The following is an 18,584-nucleotide window of genomic DNA, read 5'->3' on the forward strand; positions in this document are numbered from 1 at the left end:
GTTTTTGGTAGATTTTTACGTGACTAACATAAGGCTACTGTGGAAGTGCCCATTTCGGTTACGACATTCGTTTATAACGACACTATTTTTAGGTCCCTTTGATGACGTTATAACCAAGTTCTACTGTATTTTAAAATACTGTATTATTTAATAATATAACCCTTTGTTTCATGATTTGAGTTGTTCTAGCTCAGTCAGTATAGTGACTGGCTGCAGGTTGTATGCCTGGGTTTCAGTTCCTACCAGCAGCAGCAATTTCTCTGTTCTCCGTGTTCACACCAGTTCTGGGGCAAATCTGTTCCCTGCCTTTGGAACCAAGGCTCTTTGTCTGAGGGCTGAGCTGACAGGGTGTGAAGCTTACCATTTACTTCCATCAGAGGCTGGATGACTGATTTCCAGCTGGGTCAGAGATTTTCTTCTTTGCCAGTATGTTCATACCAATTGAGGATCCCACCTGAACTGATTCTGTGGGAACCAGATACTCTTTGCTCAGGGATTAAGCAGATGGGATCTGAAGCTGACTGTTCACCTCTGGCTAGTGGAAATGTGTGGAGCTACACCTACACTCCCTTATACGTCTCCCAGACATGAAGCATGAATAAGGAGAGGGAATTCACCATTTACTTTTATTTCTTACTATGAAGGGTGAAGAAACAATTAAGAAACACTCTTAAGGAAAGAACTGAAAACATGAAAATGAAAAACTATGTGTACTCTAATACAAATATTATGTTTCTGGACATTATCCATCGTTCTGTTTTTATTTAAAACATAATGTTCCAGAGACTGGATTCTGTCTCCATCTTCAGGTGAAACCTACTCGGTTGGGTCCAGTCAGTAGAGCTAATCCCTCTCTCCAGATAATATTACAATTAAAGCTGGCTGGTAACAATGAAGAATAACATTTAAGAAGTTTTAATTCTAAGTCCATATTTTAATTAATGAATATTGCGTTCACACATGATATGTAATTTTTACATACAAAACAAACTCCGTGGTTTTAGTCTGCAAGCAAACTATACTGACCACAGTTTGTCGTCAAAGTTATAGCAGACAGAGGGTGTCGTGTGGTCGGAATAACAGATCCCCATGGCCGTTAATCTGGGTTTTCTAGACCAGAACAGTGAAACAATTTTGGCAAGGTAGATGTGCACCTGATGATGGCTGTATATGGCCGAAACATGTAGTGATAAAAAGCAGAACAAGATAAGTTGTATTTGAGACAGAAGTTTATGTGAAATGGCCCCTGTGCTTAATTAATTAAGTACTATTCCATCGAGGCGTATGGGGAAGTGGATGTATAGATCAACATTTTCTTGACCTTGGCACTAGCTGGAAGTGAGTGGTCAGCTTCATGCCCTGGTCGCTTTACTCCCGGAGAAAAAGCACTCATTCTGTTCTACTTTTATCTTCTCATTGGATCTGCTTTCGGCTTCATAACACATTGAGCTATGTAAGAGTTTGAAGTTACTGCTGCTAAAGAGGTAGTCAGAGTACAAGATTCATATGTGAAAACAAATATCTTAAGGAACCATATTTCTGGGCCTGTAATCATACCCAGAATTACTGAGTGTTATACACCATCGTGAGAACCCTTTAGAATCTACCAATAATCATAGTTTATCATTTTTGGATGCTGGGATTTATACAAGGCACTCTCATTATTCTTTGTTACCAAGGCTCTTTTTGAATAAGCTACAGTTTGCTCATAGATCACAAGCTGTAGTTACAGCAGTGTTCACTAAACAGACCAAAAACTGTATTCATTTATGATCAGTCTGTAAACATGGCTTTTGTTTACTGACTGGCCAAGCTATAGGAAATGACTAAATCTGTTTCTAGAAAGAAGAATTGGGATTCTTCTCTTTAAGTGTGCAGAATGGCTGAGAGGCCCACAAAACTTCTGATTAAAATGTATTAAGGGTCATTTGCCCGCAAATAAAAAAGTGGGTGGCAACAAAATTTTGTCACCTATCTCGAATCTAATGTAAAAGATGAGAATGCGTGGCGCTTTATACCCATACCATACAACATAAATATGGATATAAACTGTTCGTGCAGATATTACATTTTATTATAAATTAACTTTTCTTTATACATAAAGAAGCAAAGCAACAACTACTTTGGCAAATAACACATATACACTTGTTTTAATTACTTTTCCAGATTAATAGGATCAACCTCTGGTTCTGAAACAGACAAAAAGAAGGCTGTACAGTATATGACCTTTTATAAAATGACACATTTGATGAAGTGGGTGAAAGCAATCTGAACAGTGCTTTATGCGTGAAAACTAGCAACTAAAGTCCCTGGTGAGGTTTAGGTTTCAACTAGTGGTTTGAAGATTATGGTTTTCTGGGATATAATGATGTGCAGTTTGGCAGATAGGTACCAACACTCCACAATGGTGGCTCAGGTCAGGTCATGTGGGATCTGTGGTGGATAAAGTGGGATTGGGGCAGGTTTTCACTAAATAATTTGGTCTCCCCTACTAATTCTCATTCCAATCATCTGGGGCTGGTACAACAGGCTCAATAATGGCCAGTGTACCCTACAAATTAAAATACAAAAATTAGGTACACACATTTCAGAGAAATCTGCTGCTTTGATCTTCATAACAGAAGGTTTTGGGTTGAGTCCTTGAGAAGCTAGCAGTCACATGCCTAATCAAGATATTCCCTGACTTTGTAAAAGTCAGAGTCTTTATGATCAGTTTTAATATATTCTCCCATCTATGCCTAGATCTTGTAAGTCACTTCTTCCCTTCAGCTTTACTAACAGTTTGTATACATTTCTCATTGCCCTCATGCATGCTATATGTCTTTCTTATCTCATTCTCCTCTGTATCACTCTAATAACCTTTGTTGAAACATACACACTATGAATCTCTTCAACCTATATTCATATAAGAGACCAAGTCTGACACACAAAATTATAGGCTAGATGGGAAAACTAATTCTGAACTCTGTGTTATGAAGCATTCTCCCAAATTGACATGGTCTTAATTTCCTTGTCAACATAATTTTGGTCTGTTACTATCGTTTGCATTATCGCAACTTTTCCCCACTTTGTCCTGCATTCTCTTGGTAAGACATGAACATACAAGTCTGTGTTCACTTGGAGACCACCTCCCCACTAGCATCTAACAGCTTGTGTATTATTTTCTGTACTTTGTTAATGTTATGCCCAATAAAATTAACATCAGCAGCATAAATCAGAAGTGGATGTGTCCCTCGTCGTTTTCTTTAACTTAAAGAGACTGAAAACACAGGAATCTAGTTCTACAGTACTCACTGTTTTACAAAGGCATTCAAACTCTCATTTCGGTGCTTATGTGTAACACTGAGAACAGTATAAGACATGTCATAATGTACGAGTAATTTGTTAGTGATATTTTCCCCCCTTGGAAAAAGTATCGGAAATCAGATACTAGGAGTTAATGTGAAATGATGCAACTAATGACTGATGCAGGAATGGTAGACAGTGATTCTAAATGATATTTGTAGCCAATAACACAGAACTAAATTCTCCCATATTTACCTTTAAACTTAAATGCTGGGAACTGTGTCATGTCAACACCTTCGCCTCCACCGTATTGTTTTGCTACCTTTTCTAATTCTGTAGCCAACTCTCGTTCAATTTCAGGTGTTGGCTCAACAAGCTTTCCTCCTGCGGCACTAGAACAACATGTGAAAAAATGTATAGTTACCAGAGCCAACCTGTGATAAACAGTAACTGTATAAAGACTGAGCAAGACAAATTACCATGGACACTAGTTGGCAATAAAAATGTCTTTCCTTCTCTTCCATCCTTTCTTTATGTCCTCTACATTCAAAAATAGGGTGGAGAGGGAATCATACAAAACTTGTTGAACTCTACAACAATGCAGATTAACTCAACAACTGGAAATTCATAAGCCCGAGACATCTTGAAAGGCAGTTCTGAAGATGGTGTGTAACCTTAGCTTGTTCTATTATTTTGAACTCTGTCCACAGAGTTTTTTCAAACTCCAAGAAATTACTTCTGCTCTGGTTATCGTGAATGTGGGATGACAGTTATTATTTCATTGGGCCTGTTAAAGACAGCTAGTCTCAGTCATTGGACCAGGAACTAGGAACTCCCCCTCTTACACCTAACATTTGGAACAAACAGTTTCTAAATTGTTGTGATTTTGAGAACAAAATCTCAGACAATGGACAATATCCCTGTTCTAGAGCACCACACAATGAAGATGGAGTGTACAGTGAGGTTCGCATTCTAGCAGCTTTACTACCAAGGACATAGCCAGGATGTAGGGAAAAAAAACATTGGTGACTTGGAACTGGTCTAGATATGGTGGCAAAAGTCCATATGAAGTCAGTGGGAATCCATAAGATGCTCCTTGGACCACATAAACTTAGCAGTTACAGATGGAAGTTAGACTCAATACCTTTATTCTAATGTACATGACCCCGCTTTATTAATATGTGTATAACTTCATTTACCTGCTTTTTTTGGCATACTCGCGGACCTTATCAACAAAGAGTTGCTGAATTGGGTCTGTTGCTTTTTGTAAGACTGGAGCACATACTCCAATATTGCGCCTCAGGATTACATGAACCTGCTTCCCATTTGCACAAAGGTGAGAAACCAGCATCCTACAATACACAAATTTTCTTTGTAATGAACTCATCCAAAGTTTTCGAAAGGGCGTTCACAATTTTTGTTTAAGCGTAGTCTACAGTACTAGTTATTCTAAGCACCATTTTTACATTCAGTGCGCAACTAAATTTGCAGGATTTTCAGTAGATTACAACTTGACGCATGATTTGGCTTTGTAGAGATATTCAATAAATTAGCATCCATGTCTACAAAAAGTGAAATTCGTGACTGAAAATCCACTTCAAATTCTATGGATACGTATCTAATAATCATATTATAATGGCCAAATGACAATATTACTAAAGCATGGTATGTATATGACTAGGCGCAATGCAATAAGTGCAGAAAAATTACTCATATTCATTATTTTGTGAAAATGTTTCACCTTGCTCTGTTCTCTTCCAATCAGCTGCTGAATCCAATATGGCGGAAGGAAGTTGGAAATACATTCTACAAACGATGCCTACTTTCATTTTCAAGTTGTTCTAAAGTCAACAGATTAAGTGTAATTGTGAAACAAAAATTACGATTTCTGAATAACATCTGAAATTATATTTCCAAACGTGTAATGTGATTAACAATTGATTTTAATTTTACCCATCTTCCCAAACTAGCTCCATTCATACGTCACAAGCAGCATGGGACGTTTGACCAATCGTATGCCATGTTTTCATTCATTCATTCATTGGTTTCGGCAGCCATAATCTTATGGCTTTATGTTGTGAAGATTACTATTGCGAGCGTGTGTGTGTGCATTTGCTGTAGTTCTGTTTATAGCCGTATCAGAAGTTGTACATTTGTACATAATTTGAACAGCAAGAGTGAGAACAACGTTTGCTTGGCTTTAAATATACAAATTGGCCTGGTGAGTACCAAGAAGCAGTATATACAATTATATTGTTACATGTTTTTGTAACAGAGTATATTATGAGTGCGGTGGGAGAGAATTCCAATTTGAAATTGTTACATGGAGATGTTTCTCACTGTTATGCGACATACACTGGGCAGGAGACGTATAAACGCGTTACTTTACAGGGATTATGGGTGGTATTATCAGATATTGTGCAACAGAAAGAAGTAACGTTCTTTGTAAGCAAATGACCAATGTCAAGGGCCCTATCACAAATGTTTTCTTCTGGCATAATAAGATAATACTGCAGTTTCGTCGAATTTAATATGCCCAATTGGTGACTCATTGCGATGCACTACAGTGCGTCGTTCTTCACTATGTCAAATTTGACAGACCAAATGCGCGGGTATATTTTGAAACAGTCGCCCATGGAATTCCTTCTCCGTTTGATTCACGCATCTTAAGAATTGTAATTCTTGCGCTTTGCATTTTGAAAGGGGGACTAATGTTTGGAATAATAGTATTTTGGAGCATCATGTGGCGGTGGTAGATTTCTTAACCAACGTAGACAGTTTGGCGCATTGAGCCAAGTCCGTCCAATACACCTTACCAATTCGACTTCACGATTGGGCATGCGGGTAGTGCATCATGAATGTTATGAAGTAGACGCAGGTTCCAGACGCCGTGAGCAGTAGAGCCAAATGATTAAAGCTGCGGATATAATTGGCCTGGAGTGAACGAAATACCACGATGAGACTTGTTTTAAGATACCCAGACAAGATAACGGGCTAAGGCTTCCTATACCTGGAGTGGTTTGGAGCCACAACTTAGCGCACTGTGGAGAAATTCTTATTACCTGTATGAAGACTGTTGATAGGAAACTTTAGGAAGCCTTGTTTGACTAAATTGTGATGCCAGCACGTGCCGTCTCTCTTCTGCCCAAAGGAAAGTATACACGAGATCAACGCATGGAAAGATAACTGATTAATACCTATCAACACGGAGAAGGCTTATGTGCATGTAAAGTGCCAAGTATATAAAATAAGACAATGACTTAACACCGAGATAATAGGAAATAAGTACATGTAGAAGTGTGTGAAAATGTGTAGAAGTGTGTAATAGTACTAAAAATAACTTACAGGAAACCTGAAAAGATAAGATGTTAAATGTGGTGATAAATTGTCTTAAGACATAAGTAAGAATATGTGTTATAATATGAATTATAATTGAAAGGAATTTATGAATGAATATACATAATGCTGGTCTGATGCGCGTGTGAAAGAAACAAAATAATACTAGGGAAGGGGGGGGGGAATGAAAGGTAATGCGGACCGCAAGGCAGATAATGTGCGAAATCAAAGTTTATGAGTAGTGAACGGCGGAAAATTTCCAGAAGTCTTTAGGGACTGAAGCACAACGTAATTATTAAACTCGATGTCACGTGTGCTTTGTACTGAAAGTATGTAATAGGTAACCCTCGTTTTACTAGAATTCGATTTACGAATTTCCTTTTCAAGGATGCATGGTAGTTTTTACTATTTTTCATTTAAGGAACCTCATTTTCACTACAACTAACGTTCATAAGTTCGGCAACTTTTGCATACAAAGTACGTGGATAATTTTCTGGATAATCGGCTCACGGATGGCGGTGAGGTCAGCCTTACTCTCCGTCCGCCCTTAACCCCCAGGAAGATTTCTGGTGCCCATTTCTGTTAGAGGCAGAGCCGTAGTGCGGCTGGAAGGATTAGGTCAATTGAAAAATCCAATGCCATCGGGAATCGAACCCGTGACCTTCCGGCTAGTAGCATGGTGCCTCAACCAACTACACTACCGCGTACCCCAACAACAATAATAATAATTTCTGGATAATCGGCTCACGGATGGCGGTGAGGTCAGCCTTACGCTCCGGCCGCCCTTAACTCCCAGGAAGATTTCTGGTGCTCATTTCTGTTAAGAGGCTGAGTCGACCCCAGAGCCGTAGTGCGGCTGGAAGGATTAGATCAACTGAAAAATCCAATGGCATCGGGAATCGAACCCGTGACCTTCCGACTTGTAGCATGGTGCCTCAACCAACTACACCACCGCGTGCCTCAATAATAATAATAATAATAAATTATTTATGTTTTCACGTGATTACTTATCGGCCCAAAGGCCAAATGTAGAGTGAGAACGAGCAAAAATAAAGAACAAAGAAACACCTACCCATAAACGAAAAACAAAACAAAGCAACATGTATCATTTTGACAATAATGAGAATTCAGTAAGTGCAATCACGCGAGCCAGTGTGCTATAAAAAAGAATATATATATACGTACTACATATTAAATACAATTTAATATTTTAATACATTAAGAAAGTACCATCTTAAAATATGATTCGCAGAAACAGGTTTGGTTCCAAATACGTCATAGTCCGTACAAACAGCATTATCATCTGAAGCGCGTCGAGCAGGAGGGTTCTTGTTTGAAGAGCTTACATATTCGGGAGAGGAACTCGCAGACGAACAGTTCCTAAAAGAGGAAAGCATCTAAAAACAAGATGAACTTTAATAAGAAGAGCGTATCAAGGTGGTACCTCCTCTTACGCAAGGTGTGCAGTTTTGAGTACCCCGAAGCAACAGCAATTCCATTCAGACAATTCTTTGCTTACACTTACCCTGCAGCCAAAGGCCAATTATAAAGTAAGCACTAGAAAGTAGATAAACAAAACAAATACAAACAATAGATCAAACAAGTCAGCTTGTACCATTTGGACAATAATATTTCAAGTAGTGCAGTCACATCAACCATTAAGAACTATGATGATGATGATGATGATGATGCAATGAATAGGGAAATATTGAAAAACAATTATTTGTTCACAGTCCTAATGAGGCACGCGGTAGCGTAGTTGGTTGAGGCACTATGCTACAAGCCGGAAAGTCTCGGGATCGAATCCCGTTGAGGTCATTGGATTTTTTCAATTGACCTAATCTTTCCAGCCACACTATGGCCCTGGCGTCGACTCAGCCTCTAAAAGAAATGAGTACCAGGAATCTTCCTGAGGGTAAAGGGCTGCCGGTGCGTAAGGCTGACAACCTCACTGCCATCTTTCAGCCGATTGTCTAGAATATGTGGGAACCTGAACGTCTCACAACCCTATGGGCCTCCACGGCCTGTTACAGGAATAGCTTTACTTTCCAGTCCTAATACTGGTAAACACGGACGTCTTGACGGCTGATAGGTACCACTGACGTTGTGGAAGCTGGGATAGTTAAGCAGAAAGCGACTGTGCTACCGGCCGGGTGACCGACGAATCGGGGTTCGCTTCTCGGCAGAGGCGTGAGATTTTTCTAATAGCATCCAGATCAGCTCTGGGGCTCACCCATCCGCTTCTGCAATGGGTCCCTGGGGGTGGGATTGTTTCCCCGCGGAGTAAAGCGGCTGGAGGATGAAAGTGACCAAACACCTCATCCCTTGCCGAGGGTAAGAATGGTGAAGCTATACCTTCACTGCCCCGTAAGTCTTCTTGGCATGGCTATTAACTGCTGGGATATCTACTGTACTGTGTCTGTCTGTCTGTCAGTCAGTGGTTGTACAGCCCCTGTGGACCTTGGCCTCTTTTTCAGTTTCTTAATCTGTACACAGTCTGTGACCGCCTCTGTGGTATAGTGGTCAGAGGTCCTGGCTAGAGATCCAGAGGTCTCGGGCTTAATTCCCGGCGCTACCAGATTTTCTGAGAAGCAGTGGGTCTCAAACGGGGTCCAATCAGCCTCATGAGGATAACTAAGGAGCTATTTCAAGGAAATAGCGGTTCCGGTCTAGAAAACCGAGATTAGCGGCCGTGGGGATCAGTTGCGCTGACCACGCGACACCCTCTATCCGCAGTAGTTGGCAGTAACTTCGCCGACAAGCGGCGGTCACTCGGTCGGTATAGTTCGCTTGCGGACTATAGGCCACAGAGTTTCTTTATTTGTACACAGTCGGTAGGACTCCTTGGATGGGTGATCAGCCGTTGCAAGATCTCCACCTGCACACAGAACAACATAAACACAGACATTCATGCCTCGAGTGGGATTGGAACCCACGATTTCAGTATTCAAGCGGGCCAAGACAGTTCATGCTTTAGACCGCGCGGCCACTGTAATCGGCCAATGATTTTACTACTCGCGTTATAAGCACAGTTGAAGTTTCTGACCTATAACCCCTAAGAGGGCAGTGGTTTAACGAATTGAGGCATTAATTGTCACTTGATATTTGTAGTAGCAGAACAGAGGGAAGTAGTGTGTGGAGTTGGCATAAGAATGAATGCAGATATGGAAACTTGGGTTTATATACGTCAGAATCATGATAATTTCAGCAACAGGACCCCCCATGCGTGATCATGGCTTAGCGCTTAATTAATTAAGCACAGAGTTACCATAAGAGGTAAATTGTGGTGACTGGTATTTGGCAACTCCAGACTGTAAATGGTAAAGTTGTCCCTGCGCTTAATTTATTAAGCACCACGCCATGAGGACGTGTGGGGGAGTGGAGGTATAGCTCCGCTATTCCTATCCTCATCCCTAGATTGAGATGAGTGGTCAGCATCACGCACCTGACCGTTTACTCCCGGGAGGGAATGGACGGTACACCTTATATAGGAGGCTGGGTGAACCCCAGAACCGGTCTGAACGCTGCCTTTGCCGCCCAGTACGCAGCCTGTCGCTGTACCGGCTGAGCTATCGTGACTACTACGTAGCCAGACGTTTCCCTGCTACTAGAGACGCTCGACACAGGACCCAGTATAAGTAGATGTAACTGAAACATCTTCCAGACCTCACCCCAACATTACTTACAGATGTCTTAAGGTCGCAATCAGGGCCGTGCCATAGCTCAGGTCATGTGGGATTTGTGGTGGACAAAGTGGCACTGGGGCATGTTTTCTCCGAGTACTTCGGTATCCCCTGCCAATCTTCATTCCACCAATTGCTCCACAATCGCCACCATCCGGGGCTGGTGCAATAGTGGCCTCAGTCTCATCCCGCTAAAGATAAAAAAGTAGGTATCAAATTATGCAGCCTGCAAAGAGAATCCTTAGGAGCGCCATACAGGATACCTCTTACAATACTTAGGACCTTTGTTCCACAAGATTCAGTACTCAAAATAGATGTAAAATAAAGTAAAAGTATCCCTGTAACATGCTGTTGAGATCCATGGGGTTGTGAGATGTTGAGGCTCCCACATTTTCTAGACAATCTGCTCGTAGATGGTGGCAAGGTTGTCAGCCCTACGCGCCGGCCGCCCTTTACCCCCAGGAATATTCTTGGTACTCATTTCTGTTAGAGGCTGAGTCGACCCCAGGGCCATAGTGCGGCTGGAAGGATTAGGTAAATAGAAAACAAATCTAATGACCTCAACGGGATTCGATCCCGCGACCTTCCGGCTTGTAGCATAGTGTCTCAACCAACTACGCTGCCGCGTGCAGAAATACGATGTACATTCAGAAATGTTTTAAACACGGTCTAACAACGCAGCAGCTAAATAAAACAGAATTACAACGCAAGAATGACCATGATGATAGTACTCATATATGCAGAATCAATAAATCTACCTTTAGTAAGCGATAGTCTCAATGCCACAGATGCGTGCGATTACGAAGCGGGAACTTATATAGCCTTTGCGTCAGTAGTGGTGACTTGCGTGATATTGAGATATGCCAATCCCTCTCACTCAAAGTGATGCTGTACATGTCATGTCCTTAAGTGGTTCAGGCAGTTAGTAATCATTGTTTGCAGATGCTCCTGCTACAGTTAGTTGTTGCGATAAGGATCGTGTAAAGGGAGACGGCCTCTAATCCTGTTAGTCGTACCTGACCGTTATTCAACCAACAGGGTCCTGCTTTTCGTGGGAAAATGCGTGTCTTCTCAACGCATCCTTTTGGTGCTACAAAAGTTTCAATTCGCCATTTCTAAGGGACATTTTTTTTGTAAATCTATGAAGCTGAGTCGTCCTTGAGAAGCCACCAGTTGCTCATTTTGTGTAACCTGAGGGTTATCACCGTCTTCAGTAGAGCCTGCCACCGGCCACCTGAGCAAGATGAATTCAGTCCATACCACCTGATCCTATTTCTCTAATATTATCTTCCCACCTAAGTCTAGTATCGTATTTCCTACTGGCCAGTTTTCTTCAGACTTTACCATAAAACCCTGCATGCATTCCTCCTCTCCGCCATGCAAGCTACATTCCCAACTCATTGTAGATTTGATTTTTCTGGTTCAGAGCCCCTGAATACAGATCCAGAGGTCCCGGGTTCGATTTCCGGCGCTTTCAGATTTTCTGAGAAGTAGTGGGTCTGGAACGGGGTCAACTCAACTCGTAAGGATAATTGAGTAGCTACTTAAATGGAAAAGTAGTGGCTCTGGTCTAGAAAACCGAAATTAACGGCCGTGGGGATTCGTTGCGCTGACCACGCGACACCCTCTATCCGCTAGATTTGGCACTAACTTCACCGACAAGCGGCGGTCGCTCGGTCGGTGTAGTTTGCTTGCGGACTAAAGCCTCTGAGTTTTATTTTTTGGTTATACTCATAGTTTTCTTCACAACAGAAATGTAATAATATATTCATGTCTCCAAGCGAACGTCGAAGTTGGATTTTTTAACACAACAGGGAACCTTTGGGCTCAGTAAAATTGTCTTCGGTCATATCACTGACTTCTCCAGTTGTATGAATTTACAGTTAGGTGTTAGAATTTATGTATTAAATTATGTTAGAACTTGGAAGTAAATGTCGACAATTGAATTATATCTGCAGTGAATTTGAGACGAGAGGATAGCCTCACGCTCCAACTACTTTTTCCCACTGAAAAGCTCTTTCGATGTACACCGGGTAGGAGATTGATGGGTTCCGGATCCATTATTAACGACATCGGTGATTAGCAGATGCAACTGTAGGGATTCGAACCCAGCCGTAGGTAGCATTTTTCTTGTCTGGCTCAAAGTGGTTGATCAGGCTTCTGTACTCTTTCTTAAAAATAAGTTTTTGCTTGGCGATAGACCGGGTCATTCGCTTGGTAAGTAATTTGTTTAATTCTTCGTACACAGCTGAAATAAAGCGCATCTCTGTGGAAGAAAACACATGGGTGTGAATTTCGAATTTTATCTGAATATCTATGATAAAAGCAATATAAGGAAGAAATCCCTATTCCTTATTACACACTGCGGGGTTCTGCTTAAATTAATTTGTGTTTAACGAATTTAGCATGATTGCATTCCCACACTGGAGCTCCTTCATATCCCAGAATCCCGTTGCATTTTCTTTTTGATCAGTCTTTTCACTTCATTCCGTATCACCAATAGCACTGGTAATTCACCGAACAGATCTCAGTCTCAGACGGAAGATATATAATTTGCGGAGAACTGCTATTTAGATCCAGGTTGTTTGCCCCCTTCAGACAAGTTCCCGAACAGTAGCCTTAAAAGATAGCCAAAGATTTCTTCCTAAACATCAATCAGTTTTCTTACCGCATCTAAGTCAGCTTTGCGCAACCTCGGGTCGTGATTAGCGCCCTAAACTAGCTGAACGGAGTAGTTCACAGTGTTTTATGCTATATAGTAAATGTCAGTGATTAATATAATATTAATATGTAGAGGAGCACTCGGTAGTGTAGGTGGTTGAGGCACTAAGCTACAAGCCGGAAGGCTGAGGGTACGAGTCCCAATGAGGTGGATTTTTTTTTTCAGTTTACCTAATCCTTACAGCCGGGGATCGACTCAGCTTCTAACAGAAATGAGTACCAGGAATCTTCCTGGGGTAGGGGTGGGTAAAGGGCGGCCGGCGCGTAAGGCTGACAACCTTACCGCCATCTGTTGAGCTGACTGTCTAAAGAAACTGAGGGAGCCTCGACGTCTTAAACCCTATGGGCCTTCACGGCTTGTTACAGAGATAGCTTTACCTTTTAATATAATATGTAGATATCCAAACAGCCGTGTATTTTACGTGGGGAGCTGGGATGGTTCAGTCGGTATTGTGACGGGCTGAACGAGGCCAGGTTTAGGTTCCTGGCAGGTATTTTTCGCAATGATGTAGGTGTATAAGATGAACAGAGCTGTATTGCGTAGAGTCTCCGGGGTACTCCACGCACTCTATCGATTATTGTCTATGTTCTACAGCGTTACACTAACTCTATGGAGCAGAGTCCTCCTGCAGAAACTGATAGTCACTCTGCTAGTCAATAAATTCTACGTCCTATTTCTGTAAAACCCAGTCATCCCACATACGCTAGGTATCTCACGTGGCCTTTTCAGATTTTCTGATTAAATTTTTGTATGGGTTTTTCACCCATGCGTGCTATATTCATTCATCAGTAATCTGTCAGACGACAGGTCCACATTCTTCCAAAACAGTTCCTCCACTTAATGCGATCTAGAGCTTTCTCCTTCAAATGACAGTATCCTCTTCTGTCCCCAAGGTCATCCAGCATCTTCTTACGTCTTCTTCCTCGTCTTCTTGTCACTTCTATCCGCCCCTCTATCTTCACATACATGGTATCTCTGTTTTTGGAAAGAGACTATCCAGGAAAAGTGATAATGTGGTAGTTTTTCCATTTGCTTTCCACATCGCAGTACAGCAGCCGTTCAAACCANCTGCCAGTAGCTACGCTACCGCTGGTATAGCTCTCAGGGTCCTTGGCATATACCCCCCCAAATGATCTTCCTTGATGTTATTACATCATCATGGACATCGAACCTTAGACCATGAAACGAAGTAGCTCAGTGAGGCAACTGTCCACGGATTGTATTTGGAGAGGAGCAAGATATGTGTAGGCCGTGTGGCTAGTGCTGTGTCTAAAACATTATGTGCACATTTTAATCATACCTACTTACCACTCGGCGCTACAGCCCTGGGTAAGCCTTGGCCTCCTCTACAACCAGTCTCCACTGCTCTCTATTCCTCATCTTCTCTGTCCATCCTTTCTCCTTTATCTTCTTCAGGTAGCTCTCAACATCGTCTCGCCATCTCATATTCCAAATTGAATCACATTATCATTGTTCCTTGTCCTTTGCTTCGTTCGTTTCCCGTGTGTTCCACTTACCTGAGGCTGGTTGTTAGGTTTCTGAACAAAATTCATTATACAGGATGAGGTTGATAGTCTCATGCCCAACCCCCAACCTGGAGGAATAGGATATCTCTCTTAGTCTGGACTCTACCCTTTGACCTTTCCGGCATGGGTGACCCTACCGCTGGTATAGCTCTCCAGGTCACAGAGTCACGGAAGCCCCACCACTACGACAAGGTGGAGACACCTCTGGGGGGGATTTTCAACATACAGTTGGAACTAAAATCGCTATACCAAAGATCTTTGTTGAACACGTAGTAATGTTCTTTCATAAGAGTGCCTATGTCATATGCTGTACCCTCAAAGGTGATTTAGACGAACAATACCACAGCTCTGACCTTTTCCTGATAATAAAGCTGCAGGAATGTGAAGCTGCATAGTTCGCTGCATCTGCTGCCGTGATGTACTCTTGCTATAAGCCTATAACATACCTCTCAGGTACAGGACAACTTGATAACCGCAAACCATGAAACAATTACCGGTATGAATTATTATAATGTCTTTTTACTTAATTAAGCACCACACCACACATGTAGAGGAGTGGAGGTATAGCTGCATGTATTCTTGACTGCGGTACTAGATGGAGTTGAGCTGTCAGCCTCACGTCCCGGCCGCTTTACCACAAAAGAAAGCACTCCCGTAACTAGTCGATACGTGGCTGGTTGGGCCCCAGAGCCGAGCCGGTATGGAGAAGAGGAAAATCTCTTAACCGTGCCTGGAATGGAGTCCGTATACCGTATTAAGAGATTTGAATTGCTTTCTTGCGCTGAAATGTCACAGAGTCCATTTGCTGTTGATGTAATCTGTCGTCGTTCCTGAAGGAAACGGCACGCGGTACACTTGTCAGATGTCTGAGAAACATGGCAGTAATCGGATTACGGTTTCGGGAAGTGATCGCCATGCCAATTCGAAGGAGGTCTGCCACGTCAAAAGCAGGTCATTTTACTGACACTGAAGAGTAAACACAGTAACCGCTGTGTGGGATGCAGGAAAGAAGGAACTGAATATCGGAAATAGTCTCGTCCTCTCTCCTAGGGACAGAGGACGTGACTGACCAATGTCAGTAGGCACATTATTATTATTATTATNATGCTATCACTCCCAGTTGTCTTATCTTAGTTACTAATAATATTAGCAACACTCATAATAATTCATAAATGTATGTATATATTTAAGTCTTCTTTAGATTTATGCTCACAGATTTATTTCTGTCATATTTGTATTTTGTTTTAATTATTTTTCTGTATATACTCGTGCTAACTTTGTAATTGGCCACCGTGCTGTTAAGTTATTGCACGTAAATAAACATGAATTGAATTGAATTATAATTATAAGACAACAAATAACACATAAACATGTTCAAACAGAACACAACACACAAATATAATAAGCAATAATTAGAAGATAGCATACGGAAAAATTCCCCCATTTCTGACGGAATTTAGCAACGACCAGGAAGGGAAACACATTAAGTAACGTGAACAACACAGTTTTTTGTAAAACTAAAACGTAATAGACCATACGAGCATGTAATGGGGCACGCGGTAGTGTAGCTGGTTGAGGTACAATGCTAGAAGCCGGAAGGTCGGGGGTTGGATTCCCGATTAGATCATTGGATTTTTAAATTGATTGAATCCTTCCAGCCGTACTTTGGCCCTGGGGTCGACTCAGTCTGGAACAGAAATGAGTATCAGGAATCATGGGGGCTAAAGAGCGGCCAACGCATAAGGCTGACAACCCACCCCCTTCTGTGAGCCGATTGGCTAGAAGATGTGGGTGTCTTTATGGCCTATTGCAGAGATAGCTTTGCCTTTTCTTTTTACATTTAATTTCACTCAGCCCGGGTCTCATAAATTCACAATGAGTGGTTAAAAATAAGTGTTGGTCTTATAAATGTACAGTGCAAAAATTGTGTATTTTTCTGTTCACATTGCATTCGTCATCCATGCTGTAAGAATTTGGTTTCACTGTGGAATGTTGACCTAGACCTATGTATTTATACACCACAAGTTTGGCTGACCTTCATAAAGAAACAAAGCAGGAAAGTGTTTCTATGTACAGTCTTGAGTGACAGTCTCAAAATCGAAATTGTGTATTTGGAAATTGTGTCATTCTCACAGTTTGCATAGAGACGTGGAAGTAAGGCTCGAAATTATGTGAGTGGTAAGCTTCGCGTTCCGGTTGTTTTACTCTCAGGAAGGAAAGCTAAATACCATTCCAATAGGAGGCTGAGTAATGTCCCAAAGCTATTTGGAAGTGATGAATAAAATTAAAGCAATTGTCCTCGCCAGGAATCGGACCCTGGTCAATCAGATACTAGGTACTGTACTCCGACACGACGTGAAAGATTTCGAGAAGAATATGCATTTCGTTACACCGGGCATCGCCTTGCGGTGACAAACATTGTAGCAGATTTCAGGTATAAAAGAGGCCTCGCTCTGTTGCTGTGTGAAGTGGAGGGTGTGTTTACCTTTGTCCTATGGACAGTCTCCACTTTATTATTATACCGTCTGTCTTTCTCCCCTTGTGTCTCTACAATCAGTACACCTTGTAAACCTCAAACAACCTGTTGAATGTTTCCCGCTGTCTATAAATTGGTGATGAGTAAGACAGTGGCTGCCTCGTTCCCACTGTCCCTTCGCCGTCTTGGTGAAATAAGCGGGGCTCGCATCTGGCTGCCATTGACATAACAAAGCGAAACTGCAAATTATAATATTGAGAACAACGCTCGTGTTTGTTCAAATGCCTACACTTTTTAAGCAGAGAAGAACTTTTTTTTCCCTTGGTGATACAACCCGAACCGAGCTTACCCTCCTTCGCTGTAGAAATGAAGTACGTACTACAATCCATTTACTACGGGAACGAGAATGCGTCATCGTCAGTTGGTGATGTAGACGTTTCGTCTATCATAGTCTCTGTTTTCGTCTTAGTTCCGCTATTCATACCCCGGTAGGAAATTCAGACGCACTTATACATGACTTGACCTGAAGTACACAGTGTGTCCAGGTTCTGTTAGGACTGTGTTCATTAAAAATACAAGACGTGAATTATTTTCAAAATTTCGCTCTTTTATTTAAAATAGTCTCCTTCTGAATCAATATATAGCTGGAATCGATTGAAAAGTTTTCGAAAACAGTCACTACTCCTTTTGTGGAATCGCATTTAAACTGCGGTAGATTCACTTTGTCCTGGATGGTTTCGTGACGGTCTCCTTTCATCGCCAACTTAACTTTTGGGAACAACCGACTGTTTTGCTAACTTCAAACAAAATTTGATGTTGGCTCTCTGTTCAACCGCCATTTTCCGACGAGCGTCAGAACAGTACTGTTGCAGTCAAGGTCAGAACACATGATGCAGCAATGCTTGCGATTTGAAATTATAGACAGCCACAGCTGAAACTTCAAGAATCTTAACGCCAAAACTCACCAACAGATTGCCTTGTAGGGCAAATTTAAAAAAAAAATAGTCCTAACGGATCCTGGACATACCGTGTATGTCGGAGGATAATATTAAAGACGAATTTTAGAGACGTAGAATGGCTTGGTATGTACTGGATTCATCTGAGTCAGGAAGTAGGTAGCAAGCAGCCTGCTACCTGCTTCACATTAGTTTCTTGCTTGGCTTATTCTTCCACCTTGAAGGTGAAGGCGACATGTGCCTCCGAAACGTCGACTGACTCAACGGAACACACGGCGTTATATCTCAGAAGACAGAACTGTTCATGACCACCGCTATGAGAATCTTGTATTACACTTACAGATAACAGATTTCAGGTTAAACACAATAGGATAACTTTTCGTTCTTAATTGCTGCCAGCAATTGCCGTACTTTTTAGTGACAGAGAAGAATATTTCAGGCATAGCTTTTTCGTTGTGCTAGTTTCTTTCTGAAGTTGGTGAACAAAGACTTTCCAGTAATAATAATTGAATTCATTATATTTACGCGCTAATTCAATAGCTACAGGAGCAAATTACGGAGTTAGCACAAGCAGACAAATAAGACATGGGGAAAGCGATA

At 41.6% G+C, this 18,584-nt stretch overlaps 2 protein-coding genes across 2 annotated transcripts in view; one reads left to right on the top strand and one right to left on the bottom strand.

Moving 5' to 3' along the window:
* Window positions 1-2,045: 2,045 nt before the first annotated feature.
* LOC111863383 (ATP synthase-coupling factor 6, mitochondrial) lies at window positions 2,046-5,129 on the bottom strand. Its single transcript, XM_023849652.2, has 4 exons — window positions 5,027-5,129; window positions 4,485-4,637; window positions 3,541-3,677; window positions 2,046-2,189 (listed from the first exon to the last, which is right to left on the bottom strand). The coding sequence occupies exons 2-4, from the start codon at window positions 4,634-4,636 to the stop codon at window positions 2,155-2,157; spliced, it is 324 nt and encodes a 107-aa protein (XP_023705420.1). The 5' UTR covers window position 4,637; window positions 5,027-5,129; the 3' UTR covers window positions 2,046-2,154.
* A 182-nt stretch (window positions 5,130-5,311) lies between these two features.
* The window catches only part of LOC111863372 (protein C-ets-1), a 492,047-nt gene continuing 478,774 nt past the window's right edge, over window positions 5,312-18,584 (top strand). Inside the window, exon 1 of the mRNA XM_023849636.2 lies at window positions 5,312-5,506. The gene's annotated coding sequence lies outside the window, so the exon portion shown is untranslated. The remainder of the gene's footprint in view (window positions 5,507-18,584) is intronic.

This window comes from Cryptotermes secundus, unplaced genomic scaffold (assembly GCF_002891405.2).
Source record: "Cryptotermes secundus unplaced genomic scaffold, Csec_1.0 scaffold568, whole genome shotgun sequence".
In the NCBI taxonomy this organism is placed as follows: Eukaryota; Metazoa; Arthropoda; class Insecta; order Blattodea; family Kalotermitidae; genus Cryptotermes; species Cryptotermes secundus.